Source organism: Simochromis diagramma, unplaced genomic scaffold (genome assembly GCF_900408965.1).
Source record: "Simochromis diagramma unplaced genomic scaffold, fSimDia1.1 OVJJ01000646.1, whole genome shotgun sequence".
NCBI lineage: Eukaryota > Metazoa > Chordata > Actinopteri > Cichliformes > Cichlidae > Simochromis > Simochromis diagramma.
Window position 1 is genome coordinate 3,067,381 of NW_024387279.1, and position 18,873 is coordinate 3,086,253.

The 18,873-nt window shown below is 41.7% G+C and overlaps 1 protein-coding gene across 1 annotated transcript in view; it reads right to left on the reverse strand.

Annotated features, from left to right (window-relative positions):
* The window catches only part of wnt4 (wingless-type MMTV integration site family, member 4), a 29,799-nt gene extending 13,711 nt beyond the window's left edge, over positions 1-16,088 (reverse strand). The window contains exon 1 of the mRNA XM_040003267.1: positions 15,254-16,088. Within this exon, the coding sequence (XP_039859201.1) occupies positions 15,254-15,330 (77 nt within the window). The 5' untranslated portion in view covers positions 15,331-16,088. The remainder of the gene's footprint in view (positions 1-15,253) is intronic.
* Positions 16,089-18,873: the final 2,785 nt, after the last annotated feature.

An 18,873-nucleotide genomic window follows, 5' to 3' on the forward strand; every position in this document is an offset into this window, starting at 1 on the left:
AGTGTTGAGATCTTGAGCAATGCTGACAATGTGGAGCTGCTTTGGTAATCGTGTGTTCAGAGGGATTCATGCGGTAAGTAATACAAGCCACTCCAACCACAAGCGCTGGTGTCATACTATTAACTCACCATGCAACAAGTCACACTCCTGATTGGCTGTACTAAAATGTGCAAGTGTGTATTTTATTGATTATAAATGTAACTTCTGATTCCTCTTTGAAAGGTTAATGCTGTTGCAGAAACTAGGAAAGAACAGAAGTCCCCATTGAGCAAAAAGTGGCTGAAAAGACATGAAACACGACTTTGCCAGTTGTTTGAATAATGTTGAGATTTGGTTAAAAAGTGAACGGTGCAAACATGACAGTTTTCCTTTAACTCTTCAGAGACAACAGTGCGAACCACGGCGCCCGCGTGTGAGAACAATAACTTTGGATTTGCCTGAAGCCTGTAAAGATAAGGTCACCCTTCCTAGTCCAGCTAGGAAACTAGCAAAGTAAGTACACCCTTACTGCTAGGAAGTAAGAGGGTAAGTAGCAGCCAGGTGCTTTTTGCAGTTTCCTGGTGTGGAGCATTCAGATGTGTGTTAACACACAAACCACAGTCCTCCCAGGAGTGGATGTCGTCCCAAGGTCAGACTGCGCAATGTTCATAGAAATTACAGAAAAACCCAAACAGACCAGAAAATCTGCAACAGAATGAAAAACCCAGTCAAAGTGTGGACATCAGCCTGACTGAGATGCTGTGGTGGGATCTTATGAGAGCTGTGCGTGAATGAATGTCAGCAAACCTCAATGAACGGAAGCACCCCTCTAAAGAAGAGTGAGCCAAAATCCCTCCACAATTATCAGAGACTGATGATGATGAAATGATGACTTCAAGTTATTGCTGCTAAAGGTGGTTCTTTGTGCAAATTCTTCAAATTTAGCCTGGAAATGTTTTGCTCAGGTAAATCCGCACGGTTTCAAGGGAGCCCTGGGCCTCACGGTCGACCCTCTAGCTCTCTGTGAGGTACATCCTCTGATCATTTTCAACAGGTCCTGCCCCTCATCTCCCTCCCTCCATCTGAACTGGATCGAGTCCACTTCAACTCTTCCCTCTGATTTGCTCGATTGCAGTTGCACGGCTCTCATCAAAGACATGTGGGGCTTTTGATCTGTCTTTGTTTTCTCGCATAGCCTTGGGCATGGTGCTACGTTTGGGTCAAGGCATCCAGCTGGGAGACCGTCAGTCAGCACGAAATAATCCCCCAAAACAAAAAAAGGCCCAAAGTCGCAAAACGACTGACAGCAGCACCCACACAAAGAGACAGAAGCAGCTGGATGGCATCGCTCTGGCCTGACATTCACCCTGGAAACATTTAATAAACAATGGATAACTTGTTATTCAGGTAATTTTATAGATGTGTGTGTGTGCGTGGGAAAGCTAGTTGAAGGCCTTGGGTGTGTGTGTGAGTCCTCTCCCACTTTATCTGTTCATTTTGCAGTGTATACACTTCACTTCCCAGAGATGAGGTTAACAAAACACCTCTACAGAGGAGTCAACCCGTAGAAGGACAGAACACCACACACACACACACACACACACACACACACACACACACACACACACACACACACACACACACACACCATCATCCCGGTTTCTCCCCCTCTTCTCCCTCTGTCTCTCGGGTCTCTGGTGCTTGCGTGCCTAAATCTCAGAAGCCTAAGCCCAGTGGAGCCAATGGTGCTGTGAAGGCTGCGACGTGTAATGCAACACAAACACACAGCGGCCTGCGAACGCACCGCGCTTCAGGTGGAATGCTCCATACCTTTCACCCTCCACCCCACACTCATGAGAGGCTGAAACTGAAAATAACAGATAAATATAAACAGAGCGCCGCCATAACTGCAGGTTTATTGCAGCTACATAAAAAAGAAATGAATATCATTCAAAAACTCCTGTTTGTATTTCTATAACAATATGAGCCCTGTGTCACCATCAGAGATGGGCAGTAACGCGTTACTGTAATCCCATTACTTTTTTCAAGTAATGAGTAAAGTAAGGGATTACTATTGCAAAAAAGTAATTAGGTTACTGTTACTTTCCTTAAGCACGCCGTGATTCTGTTTGTGAGAGCGTCTCATGACAATGACGTACGAGCGTGCGACGCCCGTGGCAACAACAGACGTGTGCAGATCAACAAAGGATAATATGGAGTGCAGGACAGAGTACGACCGTGCAGCGTTTAAAGCGTGCAAGTACTGACATTACTTTAAGTTTGACTCTGTAAAAAGTGACAAAAACATCAGCGTCCGCTGTTCACTCTGTGTGGGAAGAAAACTTTTTTTTACAGCAAAAAATTTAACTGGAAATCTGAGCGAGCTCCGAGCACGCTGCCACGGGAATGTGACATTCACAGAGAAACCCCCGGATCCTCCCACTGACATGACCGCTGTGGCACCAGGCAAACCTCCACCCGCCCCACTCCTGCTAAACAGGTGACAAGATTTAAGAGACAGGACTCAGTGCTGCTAAATCTTTGATTTTATTTATTTTCTGCTTTGTTTTACTTGCATTTATTTGAAAAAGTGAATGTAAACACAAAAAATTATTTTATTTTATATGCTGAAATATGCAGAAAAGAGGTTCAAATGTTAAACACATTTCTTCAAGACAACGACTGTTGCATGTAATTAAAATTTTGCAATGTGCGTAAAATTCAAACTAATAAAACAAGTTTTAAAAAGAGGCTTTCCATTTGTTTCAGTTTTATATGATGCATTATGCAGAAAAAATAGAATTGGGCTGAAAGGTCTGTTGCTTTATTACGTATTCAGGTTGTGTATCATGTTTTTAAAAGTAACTTAGTAATAAGTAACTAATTAGTTTTGAAAATAAGTAATCAGTAAAGTAATGGGATTACTTTTTTGGAGAAGTAATCAGTAATAAGTAACTATTTACTTTTTTCAAGTAACTTGAACAACACTGGTTAACACTTAATAAAGCTTTTTCATATAACTCATTTATAAAATGATAACATTTTGTCAGGTGTAATAAAGTACTCTAAGCTCAAATATAATATCTGGTCAAACACCCACGACACTCCTGGTTCGAAGCTGTAAAAAGTCTGTGGTTTAAGATGTTGCACTAAAACCAGACAGAGTGATTTTTGAACCCATGTAGGTTCAGGGGTAGAGACTAAGTTCAGTTAATGTTCATCTTTTTTTAGCAGAATACTGTTTGCAACACCCACAAACTGAAAAGCAAAACTTCATTGTTTGGCTCAGATGTGAGATAGATATATTTTGTACCAAAACTACCATCATGCTTTCAAGGGCACACACACAAACAAACACACACACACCCTACACCAATGCCACCAGGAAGTACCCGAGTGCAAACCAGGATATGTTGGTACGTATGAACTTTGTTGGTACAGACTGTAGTGGCTATATGAGATATCAGTACAGACAAATGATCAGAATCAGCAAGTACCTTGAAGAGAACCAGCTGAGGTAAACTAAGTGCAAATGTACAGAGGAGAGCTGCTATTTAGACTTTCTCTCTTCTTTGCTCTCTTCCTGTATCAAATATATAGATTAGAAAGAGAGAGAGGGGAATGTAGGATGACCAGTTAACCTAACCCTTCTGACTGTAAGTCTTTGGACTGCAGGAAGGAGCCAGAGTACCTGGACAGAGTGCACAGAAACACCCCTGCTCGGTGCTAGATTTGACCTCTCTCCTTTCAAAAGTCTCTCTTCTCACCACAAAAATAAAAAGAGGGCCAAAAGGAAGAGAACCTGCAGACAAGAGAGAGCTGGGGTAGAAGCTGTGATCTGTGCTTCAGTCAGTCTCTTCACACAAAATGACACAAATGCTTCCAAACTGCAGCACACTCTCTGCACCACCATCGTCTCCAGTGTGTATTTATATGAAAATATCCTCATGTTTGACTTTCCAGTACTGAACACACAGCAGAGGTACACAGTGACCGGTAAATATAGAATAAATGGGAAGTGCAAGGAGGAGCGCTGCAAGAAAAGAGTCTTTTCTGCCGAGGGACTGTGTGCTTGTTTTACAAGAGCTGAGACAAGCCTACTACCAGTTACAGTCAACATGCACTGACGGTCATTTTTCAGCAGCGCAGTAAAAGCAAATGAAATAATAAACTTTTACAATGAGCACTGCTGGTGGAGAACATGAGGGCAGTATACATTCAAAAACAAGTGGCCCCAGCTAACCCTCAGTGTGCCCTCTGCAGTGTTTCACACAGCATGTAAAGCAGATACTGACCTGTAGAGGGCACTATTCTCTCAGTTTGGCTTAAGCCACCTTCCTACACTGAGCATCAACACAGTACTAAACTCTCCAGCTTCTAAACTTCCTGATGGCTTTACGCTGCTGTGAACAGCCAGTGTTGTACATGTGCCTGTACAAATTAGTATTTGGAAAACACTCTGGCAGTGGTAGAGACTTCTTGTCCACATATCCATCTGTAATAGGGTTACAGCTGACCTTATATGGAAGTGCAAAAATGATTGACCCATGACGGATAACATTTAAAAATCCCTAACGAAGGTGTCAGTGTATGCCACATGGAGATAATCAAGATATCCAAACATTTTCTGTCTCCAAATATATGCATTATAAACTATATAAATACTTTATGTCCAGCGTGCGAAGGAACCTGAATAATCCACTTTGTCAAATCGACGCAGTGACGTTGCGCTTGCAGTGTTTTATAACCCAGTCTTCCAGAAACCACATTCATGCTGACTGGATTTGCAGCAGGCGTTTTTACACCACGATCAGTAAAAATAACTTTTTTTAAATTTTTATTTTATTTTGTTATTTGAGTGTTTCCAAGTGGCAACACTGGTGCCAAAAACAGCAGTTCCTCCAATAGGCACTTGACATTGGGATCCTAAAGCTTCAGTGCTGATTCTGAGGCTGCATATGGCTTGCTGTGTGGTACAAACTGTGCCTCAGTTTTGGTGAATGAAGTTATATTATTTTAGTAGTTTTTTAGCACCGTTCAGCAGGTGTCTGTTTGCACTGTATGACTGCAGCTTGAAACTGCTTAAAAGCAGAACTTCAGTGAGTACATCTGCATGACATTTCTATTTCACATTTGAAGCCAGCCTGTTGCTTTTTGATTCAAACCAGCGGATGGCCAAAATTGCCAAGCGTGTATAGCCCAAAGAAAAGAAGAAAAATGACATCTGAGTGCAGCGAATGGCTTCACAGTAAGTATTCTGATCACTTCACTCCACCTACACACAGGTTTACTTCTTTATTAGATATGTTTTTATTATATATTTAAAAAATATTATATCTGTTAACCCAGGGTAATGGGTAAGACATGTTTATCTCAAGTTAAAAAGAAAATATATAAACTAAAAAAAAAAGAAGCCTAAAATGTAAATATGTGTTAGGAATGACAGAATGTAAAATGTTTTGGGATAGCACAGCATTTGCTCAATTAAATATGCAGTTAATGCTTTTTCTTCACCCCTCTTTTATTATATAATCTAATTAAGCAGGATCATATCTGCATTTATAATGGCAAAGCATCGTTTGGAAATGGGCTTAAAACAAAGAGAAGCAAAAAGTTAAAAGTAGAAGCACCTCATCACTAAAAAAGACCCGCAAAATTAGTTTTTGTGTTTGTGTTTTTGTTGTTTTCTTATAAGCCCTCATCGCATGCATGATCTCTCTCTCTCTGCATGTCAACACCGCTGACATGCAGTAGCTGGTTTAAGAAGCTGGTGTCGGCGTTGTTTGGTGGATGTGTCGGGTGTTGTATTCATTTGAGACATAATACTCAAAACGTCCTTGTGACACCCGCACAAAAAATAAAAGTAGGGGAGAGAGACAGTACCTTCAGCGGAAAGAATGAGAGATAAGGAGGGGAGGATGGAAAAAAGCTCAGAGGGAATCGTTTAAGGTCAGACGGTGAAGGCAAGAGAAGGAAAAGTGGCTGTGAGGCAGGGAGATGGTTAAGTGATAAAAGATTAAAATGTTAAAAGGTGAGAGGTCAAACAGTCTGATGAGTTCAATTAATGCACGGTCTACAGTTTGCTCTGCAGCTGTGTGTGTGTGTGTGTGTGTCTGCGCGCCTCTACGTTTGTCTTGGTGTATTTATATGCTGCTGGCTCCACTAGAGCTGCTCATTTCCCCCTAAAAATAACATGCTCTGCCAACCCCACAACCCTCACACACTTGCACACAAAAACACATTTTCACACACGTTTGGAGAAAGAAGCAGTAAAAGCCATGAAATTAATCTCCTGCCTGGTAGCCTCAAAAGGCTACGAGCCAATTACTGTGTGTGTGTGTGTGTGTGTGTGTGTGTGTGTGTGTGTGTGTGTGTGTGTGTGTGTGTGCGGGAAACAATAGCTGTGAACAGCTGATTATTTCTAAATGCAGGACTTGGCCGTGTCTGATTCCTGTGATATGTACCTGTGGCCGTTTCTGTGTTTAGGTAACATTAGCCAGCTAACTGGATGGTTTTGTGTAGCTGGGTTTGGTAGGACAAAGATGATAGGCATGCATGATGATATCAGCTTGTGAGCAAGCAAGTCTCTATTTGTCGGTCAAAATTCTCTCATTCAGGTGATAAAGCTAGTAGTCAAAGTATGCTGCTGTCAATTTCCTTAAAAGCTGACAAATAGAGGCAGAAAAAAAATTGGTGGATGGTACATTTAAAAAATCATCTTCTTTAAATAGCACTGAGCCAGTGTCCATCCTACACTCCTGTATGCAAGCATATTGCATATATTTGAATGGTAACCCATTCAGACAACCTTTAGGAAGATCACATTCAAGCTAATCCAGAGGTTAGCTGTAGCAGCGCTCACAACCACAGTGGAGTTATCTCCTGAAACTGTGGTTGGATCTAAAGGAAGAAGCCAGGCTCTGCCCATCAGTGTAGGGCCTGCTGCATGCTTCAGTCAAAGAAACGAGCGTCCAGGGAGTAATAAAAATAATTTCTGGACTTTTAACCACAAGTTGATCAAAGACAATCACATTGAAGAAGAAGAAGAACAACAACAACAACATACAATGTGTCTAAGCTGCACTTAAATGCTCTCATGCACTTCCAGAGAAATTTAAGTAAATGTGTGTTTGTCTTGAGCCGTGTTTGTTTAGCATGATGCACCTTACCTGAAGACATTAGTTAACTGAGTTTAGTTGTTGAAAACCACTGCCTTTCAATCAGGAAGAATATCAGTTAATAAACCAAGACATAAGCTAACATGGGCTAGAAAGAGCCAGCTGTGGCTAGAATGTACATAGAGGAAAAGCGATCAATAATCTGACTGCAGCTATTATAACCCCAAGATATACAATCATCTTCCATTTATCCAATTCAGAGTGGGAAGGGGGCCTTATGGTAGGAAGTCATTGGATCCCCTTTGCTTTCAGTCTTAATTTTTCAGGGTACATTTTCAGCAGATTGCTCATCAGAGATTTTGGTCCATGTTGACATGACAGCATGGATGTGATTTGACCTTTGTGACAGGGTGTATTGTCCTGCTGGAAGCAGCTGCCAGAAAGAGTGTACACTGTGGTTATAAAGGGATGGACATGGTCAGCAACAATACTCAGGCAGGCTCATCTGGTACTGAGGTGTCCAAAGTGTGCCAAGAAAATATCCTCCGCACCATTACACCACCTGAGATCCTCCAGGATGGATCCATGCTGTCTCGTTGTTTGGTCCATTTTCCAGTTTTTCCAGTCTGCTGTTGTCTGACTTTGCCCTCAGTTTCTGGTTCTTAGCTGACAGGAATTGCAACTTGTGTGGTCTTCTGTTGCTGTAGCTCATCTGCATCGCCGTTCGCCGTTGTGTGTTACCAGGTCCTGTTTTGCATAGCCTGGTTATAACCAGTGGTTATTCAGTTAGTGTTGCATTCCTATCAGCTTGAAGCAGCCGGACCATTCTCCTTTGACTTCTGGCATCAACAAAGAAACTTCACCAGAAGAACACCAGTTATTTTCTCTTTTGTGGTCCTGGAGATGGTAAGATTGCAAAATTCCAGGTTCTGAAATACTCAGAGCAGCTCACCTGGCACTAACAGCCATGCCATGCTCAAAGTCACTTATATCACCTTTCTTGCCCATTCAGATGCTCATTTCAACATCAGCAGGTCATCTTGGCCACGCCTGAATGCACTGAGTTTCTACCATGTTGATTTGATTAGATATCTGAGGTAACAACCAGTTGTACCAGTGTACCTAACAAACTGGAATAAAGAGGATAGAATAGGATTGTGTCCAAATAGTTCAATTATTAATGCCTTTTTCCACAGTGTCAAAGACATTTTTATGATTATTTTTTTTTAATTTTCACATTCAGGTTGGATAGATAAGGAGATAAGCTGGCTTGTGAAAATGACATCCTTCATGCGGAGCAGGCAGGTTAGGACTTGCACCATTTACCGCTCCTGCTTACTGTTTACACAGTTAACACATGTGCACATAACCCAAGTATTGTACATAACACTGGATATATAAAGAAGTCCCCGTGCATGTGGTTAGCATGGTTCTTCTCACCTTTTCTGCTACCAAGTTAACACTACTCTATAGAATTACCTACTTTATACTTATACAGAGAATCCTATGAACAAGTGATTGCCTGCTCCGACTTAAAAAACTTTATATTCAGTTCAGTTTTAGTCCCCTTGCATGCTTTATATTGTGAGGTAAAGACCCCGCAGTAGTTTAGGGTCTCATGCATTTGTTTCGGGTCATCTTGAATAAAACATCAGTCAGTTTTGTAAATTTTGATCTTTCTGAGTTTCTTGCCTTTGAGAAATCATTAGCTATGAGCTTTTTTACTGTCATTAAATGAACATTAGTATCGTCTATTGTAACGCTACAATAAGATACTGACGATACTCATTCCATTAACATGGGCACCATTTACAGTGTTGCCAGTTGTAGCAACAGTGGAACAACTAACTTCACATTGTTTAAGAACACTTGTCTGCACCTATGACTGTCCTGCATCTGCGTACGGTTGAGATATTTTTTGGAACATTTCCTATTCCTGCCTCACAGGAGCATCACAGACGCTGTAGTACAAAAGCAGAAATGCAGTCAGCTGTTCTCACCCCAGGACCCCCCAGACCTCCAAAAGCGTGTTATGTCTTCTAAACGCCCCGTGCGCCCCTCTGTTGGTCAGCCAGGGCTGCTTGTCTTTCAGTGGTGCCGGCGTTTCCTCGTCAGCCCCCAGCAGGACCGGCTGTAATCTGGTTATCCCGTGGCTCCAAGTGTGCCACGATAATTGCACACACTCTGGTGACAAGAGGGCTCGAAATAACATGCCACTGATTTACCACATGTGCGAGCGTGTGAGAGAGAGAGAGTGCGCGTGTGAAAAGCAGTGTGAGGCGCCAGTGTGTACCGCAGGGCTTTCTCTGACTACTGATCAGCTGCCATCTCTTTATCACCTTACCATGCTCGTCCAGGACGCGCAGTACGCTTATATGTTCACACACAAAGACACTGAAAAACAAAACCAACACTTTGCCCTGCTTTTAACTTCCATTCAAGACAATAAGAAGACACTGCTGAATCTGTCGCAGACAAATGTCAAGTAATCTTTTTGTTGCCACTGCAGTTATTAATTATTTTAAATCGTCCTTGGCGTCAGTTTAGCACGTTATCCTTACAATATTTGCAAACAATATTGCTCAATAACAATAATAACACACAGTCAGTTCATCTCCAGGGATATTGATTTGTCCACTTTGGAACAATAAACCAATGTCAATCCACTTAACCTGCTTTAGGGCAAATCATAGTGACGACAGATGCAAGGAGAGGCAACGACAAGACAGCTCCCTCGTCTGATAGATCTTTCTCTTGTTTGCTTTTTGCTGGTGTCCCTGTCAGTGCTTGTAGCTTGATGTCAGGGATGATGTGTTAGGACCAGCAAGTTAGATTCAGGTTTGGGGAACCTGAGGACCAATCAGTGGCGTCAATATCTTCATCATCCAGGAACTGCGTACACATACCGGCCACTTGAGGTCAGGGTTGTCCAGGGCCCACTACACCGACAGTGTGAGCATGGTCTCATCTGTGACGAGAACAGAGTGCCAGTGGCAGATCTGCCAGTTCTGGTGTTCTTGAGTGAGTCTTGCCGATTGATCTGCGCGGTGCTATGCTGTGAGCAACGGCCCCATCTGAGGATGCTGAACTCTTATGCCGCCTTCAGTGAGTCTGTTCCTGACAGTTTGAGTCTGCTCCTGTTTGCTGCACAAACAAATACCAGCCCTGCTATTGGGTTAACCCACCCTCTTTTCATCCAATGACCCATCTCCTGCTTTCTCCTCCATAGTCTTGACACTGTGTTGGGAGTCACAGCACACCTTTCTGCAACATCACGTGTAGAAGTGTCATCCTCGAGGATTTGCAGCTGAAATGGATCCACAGTGGTTTATGCTTCCTTACCCTGAAGTCTAACTGGCTTTGTCTGTCTATACTCTGATGATTGAGTGTTCCCTTATTATTTTTGCAGATGATCCTGTTAGAGGAAAAGTTAGAAGCTAACCAGGGATTTTATAAGTCATCATGAGCAGGATGGCGTCTATACAGCAACACCCACTCAAGTCAAAGGTATCAATAGAAGAAAAGCTAAGTGTGATCATCTGGTGGCCGTGGATTTCTGCACAAAATTCCATCTGGTTAGGACATTTCACTAAAAGCCAAAGCAGTAAAACTGATGGAGGAAAAGCGATGGACGTTTTGAGGTTACTAATTGGAAGATGGGTCGGTGACTCTGTCAGCTGGAAAGTGTCCTGGGAGGAGACAGGTGGCTAATTTCTGTGCTTACACTCTGTCAAACAACAATATCGGATTCTATTGCAGTTCGTTTGCGGTTGACAGTTGGAGCGCTGTTGCGCAATATTGAGACGATCACAAACCTTTGTTAGTACCCAGGTAAAAACAAAGCAAAAAACTAATTCCAAAATGGTCCTGTAATGTGAGCTGTATCCGGATACGTTATCTGATTAATCACATTCTTTTCATTGGTATTCGCTTTTTCTCGCTTTTGTCATCTCGATTATGGCCACAGTTTTAATTATGTAAATAAATGAGGTGGAGTTAAGTGAACGACTTGTCAGCAAACACTCTATACATCATGACATGATTCTGCATGAGCTCTGGTTTTATTCCAGGGCAGAACTGAGGCCGATGATAGTGCCTGTGCCTTTGAGAGCCTAGCTTTGGTTTATGGTATGAGGCAGCTGGAGCTTGACCGCCTCAGCCTGTGGTCTGCCTTACTTTATGGTGCTCAGGTGCACAAACATCCTGCATTAATGCATCTTTTTCCTGTATGCAGATCAGTTATTCACATACAGATTACGTGTTTATACCAAGTGTAGATGGAGAACACATCTGTGTGTGTGTGTGTGTGTGTGCATGTGTGCAAGTGTGCATGCGTGGGCACGTATGTAAGTGGCTCCCATTCCCCTGCACAGTGTAGTGTGGTAATTACTGAGCGTGTGCCACTGTTGGGGGACATGCCAGCTCACATACTCAAGTTCAAAAATCACAAAGACACACACACACACACATACACACACACCCACAAGGCCAGGAGCAGCGGGCAGGCGCAGCAGAACCAGTCGGTGCAGGGTAAGAGGAAGCCGAGGAGGAGGAGGAGGAGGGTGATGATAGACAAATTAATGAAAAGTAGCATTCAGATCCCTGCTTGTCAAACGGGACACTAAATGTGACTCAGCAGCCACAGAGATCTGGCGGATCACATCCTGGTGGATGGGCTAAAGGTGACACGGAGAGCTGCAGGTGAAGTAAACAAACAGGCAGCGGTTCAGCGTGATGTAAGAACAGCTGAGAGGCGTGACGAGCAGTTTAACCTCCTCGTCAGTCAGGATTTTAAGAGCTCTATACCGGAACACAGCCTCAGCATTCAGTGTGACTCTACTAGCCTTTACTGCTTCAACAGAAGTTGTAGTTCACTCAGTTATTTTGTAATATCAACTAACTGGCACATTATTACTTTATAGGAATGGATTTGTTCTCGTAATTCATAAAAGTGAAAATGCCCAGAAGTTTACCAAAGGCTAATTTTAGCTAGATTTCATGATGTCATCCTTAGCTATGGAACAGAAACGAAACAGGCGTGTGTGTGTGTGTGAGTGCGTGTGTGTGTGCGTGTGTGTGTGTGTGTGTGTGTGTGTGTGTGTGTTCCAGGATTTCAGTTTAGGAGTATGACTCAGCATATTCCCGATCCTAATTATGTCATAGTGATAACATCAGGGTTATTTTGGCTTGGAGACAAAGCATTGTTATGTTATTATTATTATACATTATACTGAAGTGCCTTTGTTACAAACAGGGGCCAAGTAGTTTTAAAGGTGTGGGTATTTACTGGGCCGGAAGGGTCGACTGGTCTGATAACAACACTATCAAGTTGCATTATGGGCAACGTAGGATCAAGCTCATGAAGAGCTTAATTCTCAGGACAGAGTTAATTTCGGGGTATTCTAGATTTTGCCAATTCAATTTTTCTAAGAGTTTGGAACTGTTTGGAAGTGTATCACTAAATCCTTGTAATGTCCCTTTAAACCCCTGATTTTCAGTGTTTCTATTTCCAGATTTCTATTGCCCGGTGCAGTACGTCGAGTTATAAGACACATTAAAACGGTAGGCGCATATCCTTGGATTTAGTCTGCATCCCTTCTAGTATCTATTAAGACTAAGACTTTTGAATTATTGCATGATACGTGTTGATTATATTGAAATATATATATAATTTGAAACTAAAGGTCAAATATGCTCATTCAACTTCTGTTATGTTTTGTCTGCTTTTGAAGCATATTTCTATATATCTCGATATCTGAAGCTTATCTACTGCTTTGGGCATTAAGTTTAAATAAAAACAAAAACTAAAAGTAGTGACTGGATTTAGATTTGGTCAAAGGAATAATCATGAGCTGCTAATATAACTCTATCAGCATGTCCCTTTCCTTTCCTCCCTCCTTTAAAGCCCAAACACTTCCCTCCAGGCTGTGGAATGTTTGCTTGAGTTCACACTTATTTAATTCATTCAGTTAAATTATTAACTAATAATTGAAGCTCATTCAAATCCCCCCTTTTTTAACAAATGTGAAGAAATCCACTGATTTGGCCAAAAAAGAAACAGAACAAAATCCAGTAAACACAATATTGGGCAAAATAATGGTAATTACTTTTTGCCATTATTGAACAACACTAGTGGGCATCAGTCAGACTCTTCTTCCCTCAGCTTTGCAAAACCAAACACATTACAGCGTTAAACAACCACATCTGATTGATGAATCATTAGCCAGTGACCATACTGTTTTATTCTCCTATTTTGACTTTGCTTGTAATTTACAACATGAACAATGTGTAATATTTGGTCTTGAAATGTGCAGCTGACATCATAAACTCATCAGGAGAGTGTTTAACGAGGTCACAGATCAAGACACCTGAAGATAGTTTTACCACAGAGTTCTATACAACAGGACAGCTTTTTGCAACTACAGAAGTCGCCCCCTGCTGGCTTCACACAGAATACGTGTTCAAAACTCATGCCATGTCCATCTTCTATATACAATTTATGGTTCCACACAAGTCAACTGACTACATCAAGACTACTGTATGTCAAAATCCTAGTATAAGTAAATAACATTGCATGCAACTTCCGTCTTCTGTCCAATCAGATCCTACAGTGGTAACCTGCTCTGTTACACAACAGGTGTAGTTATTGCATGTTTCAGAGCCACTGTACTAACAGCAATGCTGAAACTGCTTCTCATCCTCTGACCCTTGCTGAAGCGTGGAGGACTCACACACAGATTTTCCTCAACAGTTTAATCCTGCAGAGCAGACTGGCAGCTCGGCAGCCTGCCTGTACATGCCTGCTGTGTGCTGCTGTCACCACGCCTTCAGCCCCAAACAGCACAATTACCCTGTACTCAGTGACAGAGTTCAAGGTAGGCAGTGCTGTTTGGCAGGGCTTTAATTTAACTTACTCTGATGAATCTGTCAGCAATATCAGTCAGGCCGTCTGCAGCACCAGCCTGACGTAAACACAGAAGGCTACTATAACTCTCCCTACTATGAGGAAATAAAAATACAAATCGTCAAGTGAGTAACCATAGTTTGAGAATACTGTAGTTATTAGTTACTACATAGCTCTCTGTCAGCTCGACTTCATATCAACAGAGCCTCGATTCTATGGAAGAGGGGGGGGAATGAAACAGTCCCCCCTGAATGATGAGCACTGCTTGTAAATTTGCTAAAGGTGAGTGGAATGAATGGCAGTAGAAAATGGAGCGGAGCCTGCAGAGGAATGCAGAAACCCACCTATCCACCTCCCACAGGCTGCCTTCAGAGCAGGCACACACACGCGACCCAACCGACCGGCCCCCAGAAGAAGAGGTGGCACGGTGCGCTTCGGCTACAGCGTCGGGTCGTGTGTTACACCTTTTGAAAACAAATGCATGATACTGATGTTTTGCTTTTAGTGACCTCACTGAACTTATCTTTAGTCACGCACCCATACCATTAGTGTTTGTTTGCAAAATTGAAGTTGCTATTTTATTTCACTCATTTAAAAAGGTTTAAAAGGGAGTACTTTAGTTCAAATAAAAACCTGCTGTTTCTCTACAAGTTAAAGAAAGGGGACTTTTATTTGTATCTATGCATTTATTTATCTACTTCATGCCTGGTCTGGTTTCTCAGAGTAGGAGGAGGAATTGTTCAGTTTTGCAAAAGAGAAAAGACCTAATTCAAAAACTCCCTCCTAATTTGACTTTTTGCTGCTGATAAGAGCAGCACACAGGAGCCTCACATTGAGTTTGCCCACTTTTCTCTTGGGCTTTATGTTAACTTTTTTTAAACCAGTCAGTTAATTACATTATGTAGACAAAAATTCTTTAACTTTTTTGCGCAAAATGCAATTTATCGTCCAATCACTCCAAAACAAACAGCTGACCAAACTTGTGGGCTTTTGTTTTTTTGTTTTTTTGTTTTTTTTTTTTTTTTGGGGGGGGGGGGGTAGCCATATTAGTAAGTTATTAAGTCTGAAAGAGAGAAAGTGAGAGAGAGACAGTGTGTGCCTGATGGTTAACCATTAACCTGTGCGCCCACTGAGCCGGGGTGGGGGGTTAGACGAAGATGATGTGTAGATGAGGAGGAAAACAGGAGCACAGGTGAAGTACAAGAGCGGAGATTTGTGGATTCTGGTTTAGAAATGTGAACGTCCAACTTACAGCCAGTTACTCGCGTTGGCCGAGAGAAGCGCGCAGCAGAGCATCAGGACGCACCGCAAAACATATTCCTCGGTCATCTCGAGAGGGAAGGAGGGGGGGTCAGTGAGAGCCGAAATAATCCCGAGGTGGACAAGGGGGTCGTGCACAGCCTAGGCTGTTAATCCATCATCCCGCATCCAATGGGTCCTGCACCGGGGAAGACGCGCAGCTTCACGGTCCGTCTGCCCGGTTCTCCCGTCCCTCCTTCTGTCACTGCGCGCTCAGAAGGGACGGGGAGAGGGTCTCCAAAGGGATGCTTAAAAAAAAGATCTAGTGCAGCTTTGGCTGAATCGACCCTTCTTCGGAATCAACTTGTTTGCTTTCCTTCTCTGCGCCGGGAGAGCGCGTGGAGGAGCAGTCAAGTTTAAAAGCGATGATGAAGCAGCTTTCCGCCGGTTCTTCTTCCTCCCGCTGCTCTTCTTCACTTGAAGCTTTATCACCCGCTGCCGGCTGCCGCTCTCAGACAAGCGGGGCTCTCCTGTCAGCGTGCTGGGGAATCTCCGACCTTAGCCCGAGACATGCGCGCACACACACGTACACACACACACGCGCGCGCATACACGCGGGTCCTCCTCACACACTGCCGTCTCCTTGAGCGTCTGGCAGAAGAGAGAGCGTGTGCACTGACTTTAGCTGAGGGGCGGCGCGAGGTTATAGAGGTACGGCAGAGAGATGGGAGTTTTTTTGCGGATGAAGGAGGCGGGTTTAATGCGCTGCTAAGGTACTATGGTGTGTGTGTGTTTTAGAGGTCTCCTGGGAGGATGCAATAGCACAGCCATTCACTAATGCCCTCCCCAGCCACCCTCCACTCCTGTCCAACACACACACACACACACACACACACACACACACACACACACACACACACACACACACACACACACACACACCTCAAACCGCACGCACTTCTTGGCAGCGCCCCGCTCTCCCTGTCACACACTCAACCAAATATTCTGCGGTCAACAGTCTATTTAAAGCTTGGCTGCAAAATGTCTGCATTTGAAACCAGAAAATCCCAATAATATGACAAATGTCAGCTCCACGCTACTGATTGATGAAAAAGTTGTAGGAGGATAATAAGGTGAGGCAGCCATTCTGGGCTCGCGCAGGACTATTGAGGACTCCACATGACTCACCTGATCCTGGCGCAGAAGAAGAGGAAGTGGAAGACTTTTTGTTATGTAAATAATATTAAAATATCACCTTACAATAAAATCGGCCTTATTTATTGTGCACGATTCAGAACCATCACTTCAATTGACCGCTGAGCTTGATTTTTAAATGCGGTGAAAATCCCCAAAACTCCATATATGCCAAACACGTCTGAGTGAGTTATGGCGGAAATGTACATAAAAAGATACACAAACATGTAGAATATTTCTGGTTAAGACGCTGCAGCCATAAGAAACATGGCAGTGGGTTAGTTCGGAGCATTTATTCATATGGATGAAGTGATAAAACAGAGTTTGTTATGATATTGAGGGGAACTCTGAGGGGATAAGCAAATGCAGTTACCAGGATAGTCCATATTAATAAATACTGTAAACAAAAACATCAAGAAGTTTGTTTCTTTTTAAATAACTGCTTAAATAAAGAGCATAAATATATGTATAATTACACCTGGAAAATATACTATATTTAAATTTATTTCATTTATATGTATGCGTTAGTATGTATCCAGTAAATGTGCTGCATAAAACACATCATAAATGATATGTCTTGATTGACAGCCTCATGGGAGGAAATCCAGACAGTAAAAGGGATATGCAGAGAAAGTAAGGGCTCGGTAAAGGAACGATGTATACATATAATACGGTAAAATCCTTTACATATATTATATAAGATGCAGGTAATATGATAGAGGTATAAAAAAAATTGGACGTAGAAAAAAAGTAAGAATTAAGAGAAAGCACAATACATCACTTTGATTTGACTGTAATAGGGCTATAACTCATATGTAATACAAAGAACAAAACCTAACATATTTATTAACATATAAAAATATAAGGACATAAAAGTAAAGATAAAAAAAAGTATGCACTAGGTGAAAGAACAATGAATAATTTTACTGTACATATAATAAGGATGTCTTTACATATAATGTATGAAAACTTTTACATATAATAAATATATTTGGAACATAAGAAATAAAATAACAATATAGATAACTTTGCCTTATATATGTTTGTTTATATATAATTCAATAATAAGCATATTTAAGTGTTTAATAATGATATCGTCCTCAGGAGTCTTCATTCTGTGGACACCCATTACATAAATGATAAAAGACAACATTGTGAAAAATTACAAATGTCAGTATTTTTATGTGCATTTATTCTATGTTCATATACAGCTGAGTAAAGCAGATTGAGGATTCGAAAGTAAAATATTACTGGACATAAATACAGTGCCATGTAGTGTGGTATGAGTAGATATTAGATACATTATTACCATTACTAAGTTATGGTATATACAGGCTAATCTGATGTGTAAGAGCAATGCAATACAAATGATAAAAGGAAAGTTGTGCAACCTAAAAAAATCATTTAATATGGTCACATGAATTACCCAGTTTTATAGGCTTTGGGTCTTTCTGTTTATCAGTGTCAGGAAAAATGACCAGGGATGTAATGTACACAGAATTTGTGGTTTGGTTTGAAATAATTATGTTCAGTTTCAGTCATATTTCTTAATGCAACAGTTCAGGCACTCAAATGCTGCATGCTGCCAAAACGAGTATCTACTCTAAGCCTTTTACTCTCAAGTATAAAATGAGCAGAATAAATTACAGACATTGAGACAAGTGCAATAAATTTATAATGAACTTAAATATACCATTAAAGCCAGCAGTTCCATTTTAGCTGTAAAAACACAAACTAACTCTGCGTTTCTTTCTTTTTGTCATCACTGAGGAAATGGCCACCTTGGATGAAACTGTACTTGTGAGCAGACACGCTGCAGAGGGTGGCTGCAAAGAAAGGCTGATTCTGTGTGTGACTCGGTGTTTAGTGTGAGCTAACACATTGTACCTGATTTTACTGAACAAGTATTTAGGCTTGTGCCCAGGTTTCAAGGTTGACCCTCAACGTCCAACATATTGAAAGGACACTGTCGGTGTACAAACATGAGTAAGTCGCTTTAACAGTAAATGAAATTTAATACTCAGCCAAACAATTTGGGTCAAATATAGACTACCACAGCATTCCTGATAAAGACCTAGCCTTAGTTTTCATTACCTTTCCTAGACCTCGTTGGTGGATAGACAGGCGGTTGGTTTGCTTTTTTCATTACTCCCACCCAAGGTGTGAAATGACACATGAATAAAAAGGCTTTTGTAATAACAAAACCAGTGACTAAGTTAAAGCAGCGCGCTGTTCAGATGGCTGCAGATTAAGGTGGTAACCTTCTGGACAACAACATAATAAAGCCTATCCATATATACTTACACAAAAAATTAAATTATCACTGTCAACAAAATTACAAATTTATTCAAATAACAGTACAATATAACTCTTTGTGACAAACAACAACAAAAGTACAGAAACATTAAATGTTACAAAGTAACTTTCTACATCTATTAA